This window comes from Plasmodium knowlesi (genome assembly GCF_000006355.2).
Source record: "Plasmodium knowlesi strain H genome assembly, chromosome: 14".
NCBI classification, from domain to species: Eukaryota; Apicomplexa; class Aconoidasida; order Haemosporida; family Plasmodiidae; genus Plasmodium; species Plasmodium knowlesi.
The window spans coordinates 3,157,028-3,170,469 of record NC_011915.2 but is presented as its reverse complement, the minus strand read 5'-3'; the positions used below and the strand labels follow the sequence as shown (position 1 = coordinate 3,170,469).

The following is a 13,442-nucleotide window of genomic DNA, read 5'->3' as shown; positions in this document are numbered from 1 at the left end:
ATGAGTGAATCACCAAGCTACGACCCCAAAGTTGCTGCCACCTTGTATGACACCTTCGGAGACTATATGGTGAAACCAACCGTTGTAGGTGAATGCTCATGCAGTTATGCCCTGAACGTTTTTCTGGGATTGATGTTATTCAATGTGATGTTATACTTGTCCTACATCGTTGGTAAAAAGGTAATAAGGCAGAAAAGAAAAAATAGCAACCATGGCAAATGACAAATATATATACTGTATGTACATAAATATGAGCGTAATACAAATGAGTGTACAAATCGTGGTGCACTCATTTTTATCCATTCCTGTGGACCACCCGTCTGACAATTAACGTTCCCTTTCCACCTGTTTGAATTTTAGGAAATCTTCCAAAAACTTAAATACCACGGATATTATTAAATGGATAAGAGAAAAAGAAAGAGGACTTTAGGATGATATATATACAAGAAGAAATGCATTATTTGTATAATTGATAACTGACTTTAAAAACGTAGCAGATGACGTACGTATATTTGTAGACATGTATATATGTGCACGTGCACGTGAAGAAGGACGCACGCAACAAATGAGAAGAACACACCTTGTGACTTGAGGAACCAGGGGTGTGTTTACCCCTGCTTTCATGAGGAGAACATGGAATATATAGTGTACAAACTTTATTATGCAAACACATATCCTATTATATAATGTACACATATAAATATATATATGTGTGTAAAACCTTCGTTATTGATGTTTTCTACAATTCCCCCCAATGAAGGTGAATTTTTGGAATAGTATATTATGTTTTTATATTCCTTTCGAACCTTGATTATTTTTGAAGTGCTTGTGTACATATTTATAGAAAAAAAAAAAAAAAAAAAAACTCTTCTATGAACTAAAATTTAAGAGCTCTATTATGTACATGTTTTTTTTTTTTTATTTTAATAGAGAAATATACAGTACTACAATATATGATGTTGAATTTTTTCCATTAAACCTTCTTTATGATGATATATATCTTTACACACGTACATGATAACTGCGCAAATAATATATGCATGCATGTATGTATGCTTTTTTTTTTTTTTCCACGTATTAATTCATCAAAAGGTTGAAACAGATGTGTTTTATTTATTTCTTTTAATTAAATATAATTTTTTGTTCTCTTACATATCTCATATGTTATATCAGTTTTATTTTCTCATAAAAAATGCAAAAACAATAAAAGATATATCCTCGTATGTATATTAAAAATTCGATTGTTTTTTTTTTTTTTTTTTTTTTTTTTTTATAAATGTATTAATTTTATTGGAGTCAAAGAACATCATTATTTTTATAAATTTGATAAAAATATATTATTGTATGAAACAAAAGATTTTTATCTATTATACATATATATATATATATATATATATATATACTTCACAGTGTACATGTATAATACAATACGACAGTTGTACATGAGCAACTTAAATATGTAAATGTTGAAGCTAACGGCTTTGTGAAAATAAAAAAGGAGGTGTGACTTTTTTAAAGGCAATAAATAACTTCAATTTTTATATTCATTAGAAGCAATTTTATTTGTAACAAAAATGGCATAACAGCTGAAAGGGGACTTTTTTATCTCCAATTTTAGAGCCGTAATTTTCACACACAATGATGCATATCAGATTGGCTAGAGGTTTGTAAGAAGATCCTCATTTTTGTTAAAGAATCAAGCAGCCATCAACCGTATCTTCTTCGCTTTTTATCGTAAGCCCATCATGCAAAATCGGCTGTACGTGTGATACCTAGGAAGGTTCTGTTCATATGTCCAGGTGTATACCCTCTGCTAATCCGCTGATGGCTCGTCCATTACAACGTACAATCCGAAGAACATACACACAACAGTTGGTATTTAATTTTAAGAAACTACCTTATAGCTAGTGAATAATCCTGCTACACTTGTTAGAAATAAAAAATGCAATGTGCAAAACTTTTTTCCCCTTCCGCGAAAATATATTAACCCCCTCCTAATGAAACAACTAAAACTGCTTACATATTCGCACCCATACTTGGGCCCTACTGGTTTGTCCTTCCTTCATGAAATAATCTTCTTTTTTACCTTCATTTTAATCATTTTAAAAAATAGGAATTGAAGCATATCGCAGCAATGTGAAACATCAGCGATAAATGAATCAAAAAAGTGAATGGGAAATGTCTAAGTAAGGATATTCCTACATATATCATCATGCGAATATGTGGTAAAAAAAAAAAAAAAAAAAAAAAAAAAAAATATTTAATAAATTTCCTTTTTAATCCTACCTCCACGCAATATCATTTACACTCACAAAAGTTTTATATTTTAAGAATTCTAGAAAAGGAACATACACATACGACAGTTCCACCAACTGTGGTGGACAAAGGTGAACACCGTTACGTCTAAGTGCAAATAAATGTCTTATGCACCATTGAAAGCTTCCATATTTCACTTTTGTATAACGATTCGTCGTTAAATATTATTCGACAGGTTCGGTTTATCGATAGTCACTTAAATTCGCCTCTAATGAATAACCACCAGAATCCTAAACAAGCAGGCAACGGAAATGGTTGAAAAAAACATCACTACATATGTCATCACCTAAAGGTGATAATACTTACTCCCAAATGTTGTCTTCTTAATATCATGTACACAAGGAGGAGTAAAATTTTCACGGTCTAATATGAGATAACCGCTCGTCCAATTTTGTCTATTCTATTAAAAGATTTCAGAACGCATTATGGTTATCACTTTACATGTAATGGACTCGCTAGAAAAACAATTTTATAGGCAACCTCCCCCTTTCCGCAAAGCATATCTAAAAAAAAAAAAAAAAAAAAAAGGAAAGATCAACAATACTATCACAGTAGCAATAACTTTGCAAAGTAATGTATACGTACCGCGCAATTCATTCCCTTCTTTACAAACACAAAAGGCAAGAAAGATGAATATTTAGTTCTCATTCGGTTGGATTGCACCTTCTGGTAGGCCCCTACCCATCCTTAATATTTATTAAGTAGAGGAGAGGTTGCACCATCTGACGGGGATTAGGATGTATATCATTTAAGAACAACATGTGATACTACTCCAGTGAGTGATTAACCTTTTTATGAACCTCTTTAGGTACATAAAAAATAGCGTTTTTTCGAACGCAGTTGTAGGAATGAACATTTTCGCACGGTTGGCATCACTGATGAGGTGAAAAAAAATTCTTAGAGATGCTAATCAATGTGTATATCCATATGGATGTACCTACCTATTTATCTACTTACGTGCGTACTTTATTTCAGATTCAAGCATTTAAAAATAGCTCATTAAAAATTAGTTATGCCGTTAAAAAAAATAGATTTTTTTTTTTTTTTTTAGAGTTCATTGAAAGGACAAAATTCTGCAGAAAGCATGATCGCTTTTAGGTCCCCCCCTAAAAGAAACAATTATTTTGTCCACAAAGACGGTTAGCATATTTCCAGATGAACTCCCCATTCAGTGAACAAGAGATGATAGAAATACGGTAAGAATGAAGGAATATATGTTTATGTGAATAAACACGCAATGAAAATACTGGTGGTGAAAGGAATTATCCTCCTATTCAAATACGAGCACTATGAAGTGCTATAAAGTATCAACATAATCAGGGACAAAGGAAATTTTTGTTTTTTTTTCAATTTTTCGTAAACTTCGGAATATGCCCCATCAGAATGAATTTGAGAAATTTTATCCTTTCGAAAAAATGTTTAATTAGAAATATGCAAAACATTTTATATGCCTAATGCATGATGCACTTAAATGCATATGGCTACGGGTGCTCCTTTTTTACAAAATTTTTTTTTTTTTTTCTAAACATATGGGTCATATTAAATTTTCTTACCAAAGTAATGTATTTCTTTTATAGGCATATCTTTCATCAGGGAAATATTTTCTTCAGATATTTTTTGCTTATTTAAATTTTTTTTTTTTTTTTTTACGAAATAAAAAGGCATTTACGAAGAAAGTGTATGTCTTTCTACTAATAGCAGTTTGGAAAAAAGTCCTTTGGGCGAGAAATAATCTACACGTGTAACGTACATATGCGTATGCACGTGCTGTACATAAGTGCATAAATACCCGTATATATATATATATATATATATATATATATATATATTTTTTAACCCTTCTTACCACTCATATTTTGTCTGTAACTTGAATTATGTATTAAAGGATTTTTCTAAAACGCTATTCATGGCTAAATATATACGCACACATGCAATATGGTCAAATCGCGCGTACATAGGTTATGAAGACTCGGAGAGGGACAACTTTTTTTTTTTTTTTTTTTTCCTCCATAATTCTAAATAAAATTTGCATTTTAATTTGTTCTAACAATTATAATTCTGCTTAGCTCTCTTTAGCTCTGTTTAACTCTGTTTAATTCAGTTTAATTTTTTTTTTTTTTTTATACACACGTACGTGAAGATGTACGTAATTATTCACGTATGCATGCACCTATGGCTTTAGTTTTTATTTCCCTTTTTTCCTTTATCCGCGCTGCGCAGATTTTGTGAGTTTAAAAGAAAAAAAAAAAAAAAAAAAAATGTTCAATCTGCACTTAGTCTTTTTTGCCAACGCGCTCTCAATGTTTTGAACGAATTTTTACAACTAAAGCAATTTTTTTCTCATCAGCGTAACTTTTTTTTTTTTATACATTTGACAATCCATGCATTCATGTACATATATAAGTATGTACGCATGGATCACCCTTCCTAGACCATCCAAATTAAGCTAATTTACCATATGTAACACTTAGAACAATATTTGAAGAAGTCTGAGTATAGAAGTATAATACACGGGAATTTTTATATATTTTCCTTCCCCTCCGCTTTTGAAATGAAAAAGTATTGGTTTTGCATTTCAGCTTTTTATTTATCTTTTAACATACTATCAAAATGTAAAGAATTAGAGAATAAAAATCTTCAACCTTTGGCCGCCTACAAGCGGGATGACAGCCCAGGTAACAAGTGCCCGCATCAGGGCGAAGACACATCTCTTCTCGCACCTTATACTTCTATTTTGTCGAATTCCATATGCACGTACGCATGAGCGTATGTATACCGTGTACATTCTCCTCCTTTCTCCAGCAACACCACAAAATAGGGCGCATTTCCAATTACACCTACTTTATTTTCATTTCCAGTGCATGGAACAATATATTCCCGTTCTGCTGATTGTGCAGACACTATGTGCCCACATTTTCCTCTTCCAATTTATGTGATTCTCCAAATGTGTCCATATTCCATACCACAATTTTTTCCTATTTTTTCCTGCACACAAAAGCATGTGAAAAAAAAAAAAAAAAAAAAGGACTCATCATATATTCTAATAGGATACACACGAATGAACACTTACATGTGCGTGTTTTCTCAAGTAGACACAGACACCCTCACGCTGTTTAGCACTAACATTCTTCTTCATGTTAGAACCACCTCACCATTCTTGCAGGAAATGATTTTAAAAATAGAGAAGCGGAAGGGGATCATCATGTCAAAATTAATAATGGGTCAAATTACAATGAATACTCTTTTTTATCGTTAAAGGGTGGTGTTATATTTAACCAGTACTATGTAGCCAAGTTAATTAATACTATACTATATAGGGGACTCCTCATAAGTAAGGAAAGAAAAGATAGAGGCAGGGTCGTAAAAAAAAAAAAAAAAGTTCAAAGCGTGCATACGAAGGTAGAGACACATGAACCTCTGCAAATTACACCTTTATATTTTTTTGCCATTTAGAAATTTGCATTATTCTCAGCATGTGTAGCGGCGCGCTAAAAAGGAATAAACTACTTTAATACTACTAATCCTTACCTTTTGTAGAGGGCGAGTTTCACAAGAATGTTGCCATTTATGAGTCTCTCTCTCGTACCAACTACTTTTTCTACCTAACTGTAATGAATCAGAAAAATGTGAGGAGCATTGTCAAATTAATATCTATGGCACACGATTCAAGTATTACCACACGCAAAAGAAAAGAAAAGAAAACGTTCTTAACGATTCAGATATACTCAATGCGTTTTTACTATATAAACACACTTAAGCAATTTCCTCATATTTGTTCCATCTGCCACATCTACCACATCTGCCACATTTGCCACATCTGCCACATCTACCACATCTGCCACATATGCCACATCTACCACATCTGCCACATCTGCCACATCTGCCTTCCAACCCCCATGCAGGGAAAAAACACGACGTGTTCAGAAAGCAACTCATAAACTACTTTGACAGCCCCCCTTTCCCACTGGACGATGCTTTCAAAAATGAAATGGACCACGCCCTAATGATATACAAGAAAGCGAAAAGTTAGGAAGGAAAGTAGTAAAGTGCATGAACGTGCAAATTCGGTGGAACCACAACCATGCAACCTACACTTACCACTACACAATGCGCATATATTTTTTTTTTTTTTTTTTTTTTTTCATTCATACCATCCGTCTCCCTTACACCCCAAAACATTTTCCCGTAGCTGACGCGTACTGGGGCATGGTCGATGCATTAAAAAATGATGGGCTGCTCTTAGCAAGAACCTTTATGTCAGTGTCATTCGTCCAAAGTCTGAGAGGAATGATTGGAGTTATAAATTACGAGTTGATAGATCTGTGTTTTTCAAAAGCATATATGTACAACGGGATCGCCTCTTTTGATAAGCTTATAATGAACAACACTTATGGGGTTATCATTTCTTATGTCTTCAAGTCGCTGTTACTATTTTTCTACCCCCTCGTGATTCCATTCCGTGGAGCCTTTTCCTTTGCCCTATCGTCCTTCTGCATTACGCAGTTGAGCAAAATAGTTTTCTTAATTTATAGAAATATAAAACGCCTCGTTCGAATATCATACCGAAAGTTGTATAGCACCATTTTGAAGTGTAAGTGGAAAATGACATATATGGTTATGAATATATATGTGTATATGTGTTCGTCTGTCTGCGCGAGATTTTACACCTGCCATCACCTCTCCGCACCGGTTCCCTATCTTTTCTCCCCCTGCCCACAGTCAACGTATTGAAGTTTCCGGAACTGCAACCGTACGCCTCGAAATTGCTATATGGAGACGCCTTAATCTTAGTATCCAAGATTTGGAAGTTATCTTACGTAAATGTCACTCAGCATTTGAGCGGAAAAAATTTAACCCCCATTTTGAACAACTTGTTTGAAAAAAATCTTGGCACTGGCTTTTTTGAGTTTAGCAATTCGCTCTTTAAATACGTTATAGATTCCATGGAGGGCATGCAGTTGATAAGTGTAAGTGTGTGTGCACTTTTAAGTGTTTTCCAATTGGTGCACGATTGGGGGTTCTTAGCGAATTCACAAACACAACAGTTAACACCGTACTGATGTCATAACTATTTTCCAACATTACAACAATAATATATACTTACTATATTACCACACATAATAACAACTTCATAATTACCTTCCTACAACGTGCAGACGAAAGAGGCAGATCTCGATAAGGAAGCCCAGTACAACACTCAAACGTTCAAGAGGATCCTGATGATTCTGAAAATCACGAGAAAAGTGCTCTACTATGAGGAGTCGTACGTGCGACTAGCCGTGGCTAATCTTCTAACAAAAATTTACACGCTCCTCTTCGTGAACGTAAATTATATCAGTAAGATGCCCCCCAAGGAATTCTTTCACGCTGATGTGGAGTCGGAATTTAGATACATCTATGAGGATCAAGTGTATGAAATGTTCTTACAAAGAATCTCTTCTGATATTATGAGAAAACCATTTATAAAAAGAAACATTAAAAGAATCAATAGAGGAAGTATAGAATTTACTCTCTCCCTTGTCAAGATAAAACTTCTCCACTATAAATCCTCCTTAAAGTTTCCGTACGCCAGTCTGTACTTCGATGAACCTTTAAAAAAACAGTTAAACGCTTCCATGAAATTGATTATCATAGGATCAACAGGAATTATAGCCAACCTTGTAAATTATGGAGAGAAATATGAAATACTTAAGAAGTGCCCCCTGGAAATAGCTAAAAATCTAAACCAAATGTGTAACTACGGCAGCTTTGACGTAAAAAAAATGCTTTTCCCATTGAACATTTTTATCAATCTGCTAATTCCTCTGTTCTTAAATTACAACGATATTATGATAAACAAAAATATAATAGAACATATGGTCAATTTTTTTAAAGTCATTTTGGATTCTAAAGATTTATACCTTTATCATTACCTAAAAAATGTAGTAGACACTATAAAGAAAACGGAAGGTGAAAATTTGGAAGAAATAAATTACGACGAGGAAATTGATAAAATTATTTTGGAAGAAATTCACAAAGTCATAGATGAAGTAAATAATGAAAAAAGTAGTTCTCTAGTTTTTAGTAATTATTCCATGAAAAATAACGATCTTTATCTGCACAATAAAAATGGACAATTGTTTAAATTTCTCTTCAAGGATAGCTACAAAAAGGAATTCTTTTCTAAACTTGTACACTTGCACGATTATAGAAACCCTTTATCCTTTCAAGTTCCATTAATTAAATTCGAACCTTCCAACAGCGACGATGGAAATTTGATTGTGGGATCATTCATGGATAAATTTGAAGGAAAGTTAAGCGGATGCTATATGTGCCTAAAGGAGGACGATGATGTTTTGGTTGTCGACTTGATTCATCACGTTCTCTGGGCGTCTGGTGTCGACCGTTTTAGCGCCTACATTGTAAGTCTATTGACAAAGAGATAATGTGCGAGAAAGCTAAAATTTGCTTCATCGTATGTATGCCTTAGTAGAAATGTTTCTTTTGAAAAAAAAATTCTCTTCCTGATAAACGTGTCACTTTCATTTCGCTCTATTTCCCTCCTCCAATCCCCCTGCAGTTTTCCTCCATGATCGGAGCGGTGAAGCAATATTTCCACCAAGGGGTCTCTTGGAACAGAGCGCTGCTAAACATGCTTCCCTCTGAGTTCTATGAAGTGCACAGGCTGTTCATGGAAAAAACTCCTCACACGAAGGACAGATCAGAAAACATATTTATAAAGCGAATTAGAAAATATAGATTCAATCTAAACCAGACATCATTCTCGAAAATGTTTAAAGTATTTTTAGAAAATGTGCTAAATAAGGTAAATTTTTTCAACACAGAAGAGGCCACCATAATTTTGATGATGTCAACATTATATTCTATCTATAAGAACATTGAAAAACACGAAATACCTACAAGTGAAACCTACAAGCTGTATCAGCAGAAACTGATAGAGGTGTACTATCGAGTTGATTACTACGCCCACAATTATGAGGCACACACCCTGCACTTACTCGAGGAGAAGAAAAAGGAATATGGCATCGACGAAGAAGATGAAGGCGAAAATAAAAATGATAAGAAGGATAAGGATGAGGAGGATGGTAAAGAATCGGAAAAACCTCCCAAATCGCAAAAAGAGGAAGTGCACATCGAACTACCCCTAGATGATGAGCTTGTGCAAAAAACAAAGTCCCTACAACAAGAAGTGGAATCAAGGGAAGAAGAAAGGAACAAAATTATAGCCGAAATAGAATCAAAGCATGGGCAATTGCCACATAAGGAAAAATTCTCCCATTTGCCCACGAAATGTATGTTCCTCCTATACTACGATTTTGCACCCTTTATTAAAGACAACATAAAAGGCATAGAACAAGTCACCAACAATTTAACGGGAAGTACCATCGATATGAAAAATGTGAGGAATATGAATCTTGTACAAACGGAGAAAACCAAGTACGCATCAATCGATGAGAAAAATCTCATAAAAATATTATGCGGTACGTACTTATTTTTAAAAAAGGAAAATATTTCTATTGATGATATTTTCAAATTCACTTATGCGAATGAAGCTGTGAAGCACTTGCTGATAATAATATCCTTACTGAGAATAGAGAAAAAAACTGATCGATACACATGGAAAAAATTCTTAACTTTGGAAAAATTCCTAGATCAAAGGGAAAGGATATATAAAACGCCCATGAAATATCTGTACTTAAAATTGTTAAATGTGAAGAGAATTTTCGGCTTTACCCACAGAAAGTTGTTAATGTCTTTAGGAAAAAAAATTAAGGGAAAGAGATTCTTGAACATATTAAGATACACGGCATTCTTTGAAATTTTAGAAAATGCTGAAAATATGAATTCTGTATACCCCTGGATCTTCATCAAATTTGAAGATATAATGATGTTCTCAAATGTTTTTCAAAAATTCAAGTTCCCTATTATAAGATATACTTCCAGTCAAGAAACGGTCAGAACCATGTTGAACAATTTCAAGCTCTCTCCTAACACTTCAATAAATAATGAAGAAATTATACTGCGAATTTACAATATTATTAATTTAATAATAAAGAAAAAATATAATTACGATTTAAATGAACTTAGAAAAGACAAAAAATACTTGGATGTACATTCACAAAATAAAAATGAACATATTTTAAATGATATCAAAATTAAGCCTGTAGTCGATCAGTACCTATCTCAGCTAATTGGATTCATGAAATTGTTAACAGATATGAGATTTACCAACTTTTTATTTTTGAGAAATTTTTACGTTTTCATAAAATTCTATGCAGTAACAGGAGATTTAGATTATTCTATGAATAGCTCAGTATTCTACCTAGCCAGTCGAAACTACTTAAACTTTATTCTCAACTCTATCATAGAATTTGAGAACTTTAAAAAGTTTATAGAGAAAATAAAAAGAAACAACAATATCAAGAAGTACCCGATCGATCATTTCAATTTCTACACGGAATGTCAAGCGGTGGATGACATCAAAACCTATGTCTTTGTTCCAGAAGATAAGGAAAAAATTAACAAATATTACGAAATTATATCGTATGATATTAACAACTTTTACAAGAACTACTTACTTATAGATCTATTTTACGATGACTTAGATATAAAAAATTTAGATACCTATTACCAGAAAATTGCAGATGCTACTGATTACAATATCGGTCCCATGTCAGACATATATATTCCTGGTGGAAGAAAAAGAAATAGAATCATTCCAAACAACGATGTTGAAATGATAAATAAAACGGTGAAAAATTATATTTATCTAGAAAAATTTCTAGACAAAACTAACATCCCATCCATACCATTTGTCGATTTTAACATCGCGAGAGACGTTAATGGAGTCAGCTTTACCTTCACCAACAGAGCTACCACACCACCTTTCTATAAAGAAAATATTCTTGACCAATTTGATATTATCGGAAAATCTATTGTAGGAAAATATTACCAAAAGATTAAGTGCTCTTTTGTCACCTACCCTTTTAATTTGTACTACTGGTTTGTTTTGAATCCAGGAAAACCTCGCGTAGAAACTGTAGGTAACGTTGGACTTATCAAGGAAGAAGATTTAATATCCAAAACAGATGAAGAAAAAAAGTTAGAACAACAGAAGCGTGATGAACAACTTGTAGAGGATCTCTTTAAGGAAGAAGTGGAAGCGGAGGATGGTGTCATGGATGAGGCTGAAAATTTGGACGATACATTCGCATCTGGAGCAGATATGACAGAGACAGAATTCGAAGATGATGTTCTCCACGATGGAAAGGGTTCCAAGAAAGATGAAGACTCCCTCTCCTATGTGAGCGCCGCGTCTGATTTGTCTACCGGATCGTTCGAAAGCCTCGCCAGTGCAACATCTAAGGCGTCGACTACTACTCTTGGAAGCGCCACCTCCATGGGTTCTACCACTACTATTGGAAGTGCCACCTCCATGGGTTCTACCACTACTAATGGAAGTGCTTCATCCATGGGTTCTACCAATACTCTTGGAAGTGCCTCATCCACCAGAAGCACCATCCCCGGGTCCAGAACATCGATAAACTTCCTTCAAACGGACAACTTCCTGCAGACCGGAAACTTCCTACAAATGGCCAAGAAGGAAGACACCGATGGAAAGAAAGGAATTTTCCAAGCAACAGAAGAATCAGAAAGGACGAAGAATTCCAAACAAACAAACGATCTAAGTTTCCTGCAAAGAAGTGAAAGTAATCCACTCCCATTTCTGGACACCATGATACATGAAAGAAGTAACATGGAGAAAGAAAAATATGGATATTTTAACAGACCATACAACATGTATGTTAATAAGACAAACATATTTAGAAACTTCAGTGTGATAATGAAAATTGTGCATACGATAATTTCGTTAAACAAATTTTCTGTTGTTTCTCCAGTCGAGATAATCAAAAAGGGGCTCAGCATTATGAAGGGAAAAAATAAATTTTTAAAGAACCACCATTTGAATCCATTCATTAACAAAATGCTCCTAGACATTAACGATGTAGTGCAGAAACTTAAGTCAAGTAGCGAAAAAGGATTTATAGGATCCAGAACGGATATAATATCGCTATACAGAATAATTGAGTTTCAGTTATTCAACGAATTCTTAATTTATCCACCATTAAAAAGACTGACAGATAGAGAACTGCATTATGTGTTACAAGTTATTAACGAAGGTTATGCTTTCCACATAATGAAGGTAAAGTCCATGTTAAAGAGAGAAGTTCTAGTGAAGGAAAAAATTGTGCGTTTTTTAAACACATTTAAAGAGTATAGAAATTTATTCGACGATACAGCCATAGATAGACTAGTGCAGATGTTCCAAGAATCATTAGATTGTAAAGATATAAAATGTTTCGATCTCCTCTTCAACAACTTCATAACACATCGTTACAATAACATAATAATGCACGTAACGAACAAAAGTGAAACTTTTAATGTACTAGGAGAAATATTTAAAAATCCTGAAGGATTGACGGAAGTACGCGTACAAGTACATGAGACTTATATCGAACCAACCAGAAGACAAAATATGTATGAAAATTTTCAGGTGGAAAGTAATGTGGTTTTACACCCTAAATTAACATATAACGAATTATTACTAAGTTCACTTGAGTTATCTAAAAAAATAGAAATATGGAATTCTATGTATACCCTATTTAACATAAGACATATATATGTCAATATTGGTTACCTCCTCCTTGGATTTAAGTATCAAATGAAGCGATCCCACAGGATTTTCCTTCATACGTTTAAGTTCCTTGGATGGCTCAGGAAGAATAAAAGGGATGAAATATACATTCCATGAATTTGGGGTTAATCAGAATGGAATGCTGAATTTCCAACGTGGAGGCATCCTCACTCCACATAATTTCTACATGAAAATATCTCATCATTGTCTATACATCGTCCGTTTCTTCTTCAAACATATGCTCAGTAGCAAAGTAGAATGCACGAGCTTTAATTACTTCTCTAAGCATTCACTAATTATGTGACACTCATTTTTCTTTTCTTTTTTTTTTTTTTTTTTTTGGTATCACCATCACTTGAGTTTATGGTATCACGGAAACGACTTTCCGCTTTGTTCTTATTTTTTTTTTTCTTAAGGTTTAATTTTTTTT

The 13,442-nt window shown here is 33.7% G+C and overlaps 2 protein-coding genes across 2 annotated transcripts; both read left to right on the top strand.

Annotated features, from left to right (window-relative positions):
- PKNH_1472200 (conserved Plasmodium protein, unknown function) lies at nucleotides 1-399 on the top strand (the record flags this gene model as incomplete). The annotated part of the gene is made up of 2 exons (XM_039113717.1): nucleotides 1-180; nucleotides 361-399. The coding sequence occupies 2 exons, from the start codon at nucleotides 1-3 to the stop codon at nucleotides 397-399; spliced, it is 219 nt and encodes a 72-aa protein (XP_038970084.1).
- A 4,468-nt stretch (nucleotides 400-4,867) lies between these two features.
- On the top strand, nucleotides 4,868-13,129 carry PKNH_1472100 (rhoptry neck protein 3, putative; the record flags this gene model as incomplete). Its single annotated transcript, XM_002262559.1, has 8 exons — nucleotides 4,868-4,991; nucleotides 5,480-5,647; nucleotides 5,854-5,985; nucleotides 6,219-6,341; nucleotides 6,506-6,907; nucleotides 7,036-7,283; nucleotides 7,473-8,717; nucleotides 8,876-13,129. The coding sequence occupies 8 exons, from the start codon at nucleotides 4,868-4,870 to the stop codon at nucleotides 13,127-13,129; spliced, it is 6,696 nt and encodes a 2,231-aa protein (XP_002262595.1).
- Between the last annotated feature and the right edge of the window lie 313 nt (nucleotides 13,130-13,442).